The 2299-nt window shown below is 39.8% G+C and overlaps 1 protein-coding gene across 1 annotated transcript in view; it reads right to left on the bottom strand.

The window, feature by feature from the left end:
* Positions 1 to 2299, bottom strand: part of LOC106878452 (uncharacterized) — a 52170-nt gene that overhangs the window by 44950 nt on the left and 4921 nt on the right. The window contains exon 3 of the mRNA XM_014927665.2: positions 130 to 375. Within this exon, the coding sequence (XP_014783151.1) occupies positions 130 to 375 (246 nt within the window). The remainder of the gene's footprint in view (positions 1 to 129; positions 376 to 2299) is intronic.

Here is a 2299-nt window from a genome sequence, read left to right as displayed (position 1 = left end):
TATATATATATATATATATATATATATATATATATATATATATATGTGTGTGTGTTTGTGTGTGGTGTGGACACGTGCACGCACACATGCATACACACAGAGAAAGAAATAATAATTAGCACCACATACATTTGCATGGCTATAGAAAGCCAAGGCAATTCCACTGAGTTCAAAGAACAGTGTAATGAGGAAGAGTATGGACCATTTCTTGACTCTTGAGAAGCCGATGCTGAGGCACCGATAGAGGTTGTATGCTGTTGTGATGAAGAATATCATTTTCATGAAAATTACACTGAACAAAGCCTCTTCATCACCAAGGGAACCAAAAACGAAGATACACATCCCAGTCGATTCCAGTAGACTGGTCAGTACAATCTGAAAGAAAAAGAAAGGAAACACATTGTTAGAAGGAGAAATGAAAGAGTCAAAGAAGGAAGGAAAAAAGAAAGGAAGGAAGGAAGAAAGAATGAAGGAAAAAGAAAGGAAGAAGGAGAAAAGAAAGAGTCAAAGAAGGGAAGGAAGAAAGAAAGAAAGAAGGAAGGAAAAAGAAAGAGTCAAAGAAGGAAAGAAAAAAGAAAGGAAGAAGGAAGGGAAGAAGGAGAAAAGAAAGAGTCAAAGAAGGAAAGAAAAAAGAAAGGAAGGAAAAAGAAAGGGAAGAAGGAGAAAAGAACGAGTCAAAGAAGGAAAGAAGGAGAAAAGAAAGAGTCAAAGAAGGAAAGAAAAAAGAAAGGAAGGAAGAAAGAAAGAAGGAAGGGAAGAAGGAGAAAAGAAAGAGTCAAAGAAGGGAAGGAAGGAAAAAGAAGGAAAGAAAAAAGAAAGGAAGGAAGGAAAAAGAAAGGGAAGAAGGAAGGAAGAAAGAAAGAAGGAAAAAGAAAGGGAAGAAGGAGAAAAGAAAGAGTCAAAGAAGGAAAGAAAGGAAGAAAGAAAGAAGGAAAGAAGGAGAAAAGAAAGAGTCAAAGAAGGAAAGAAAAAAGATGATGATATTGTATAAAAATACAGATGCCATAAAACATCGAAATAATAAGTGGCACCAGCACCAGTGCTTTTTATGTGGCACCAGCACCAGTGCTTTTTATGTGGCACCAGCACCAGTGCTTTCTCTGAGGTACCAGGACCCACATGAATGCTTTTTATGTAGCATATTCAACCCTTTTGATACCAACTCATTTCAGTCTAGCTTTGATTCTACTATAGAAACCCTTTGTTCCAAAGTGCTTTAACCTTTTAACTGAGAAATTAAATTTCATGTAAAGATGTTAAATATGTACCAAAAAATAGAATTGGTATTTTCTGTAAGTCACATTGTTTCTATAAACTTGACATTATAAAAAATAAATGCGCCCTTTTAAGGCCTAGCCAGGATCATGGGCTCGGTTTCCCGGTTCCAATAGCGTATGTGTTCCCCATCTGGACGGGACACCAGTCCGTCGCAGCGTTACTCATTTTTGCCAGCTGAGTGGACTGGAGCAATGTGAAATGAAGTGTTTTGCTCAAGAACACAATGCGTCACCTCGTCCAGGAATTGAAACCACAATCTTACGATCATGATGCTGACACCCTAACCACTAAACCACGCGCCTCCAGAAACTTGACATTTCTGAACAAAAAATAAACTTGGTACATAAATCTGCTTTCTGCAGTTAAAGGTCATAAAATTTTGAATGAATAGATCTGATTTCCAAAGTAAAAGGGTTAAAGAAGAACAGGAATAGGACTAAACTTTACTGACAGGATGAGTGTGTGCCCTGTCTTTGACAAGAAGGAATGAAAGAGTTTTATTGCACACATGGAAAGGGGACTCTCAGATTCAAAATGCACTGATTTCTTTTCATTTGAGGAATAACTAATTTTGGATACTCTTCACCCTTTAAGTGTGGAACTAAATTTCATGGTTTTTTTCAGTGATGATGTTAAATCATCATCATCATTATCATCGTCGTTTAACGTCCGCTTTCCATGCTAGCATGGGTTGGACGATTTGACTGAGGACTGGTGCAACCAGATGGCTACACCAGGCTCCAATCTGATTTGGCAGAGTTTCTACAGCTGGGTGCCCTTCCTAACGCCAACCACTCAGAGAGTGTAGTGGGTGCTTTTACGTGCCACCGGCACGAAGGCCAGTCAGGCGGTACTGGCAACGGCCACACTCAAAATGGTGTATTTTACGTGCCACCCGCACAAGAGCCAGTCCAGGGGCACTGGCAACGATCTCGCTCGAAAGTCCTTACACATGCCGCGGGCACAAGTGCCAGAAAGGCAACGCTGGGCACAGGTGCCATCACAATTTCGCTTTCGCTTG

This window comes from Octopus bimaculoides, chromosome 28, assembly GCF_001194135.2.
Source record: "Octopus bimaculoides isolate UCB-OBI-ISO-001 chromosome 28, ASM119413v2, whole genome shotgun sequence".
NCBI lineage: Eukaryota > Metazoa > Mollusca > Cephalopoda > Octopoda > Octopodidae > Octopus > Octopus bimaculoides.
Note: the sequence above shows the minus strand (reverse complement) of the source record. Positions and strands in the feature narration are given on the sequence as shown.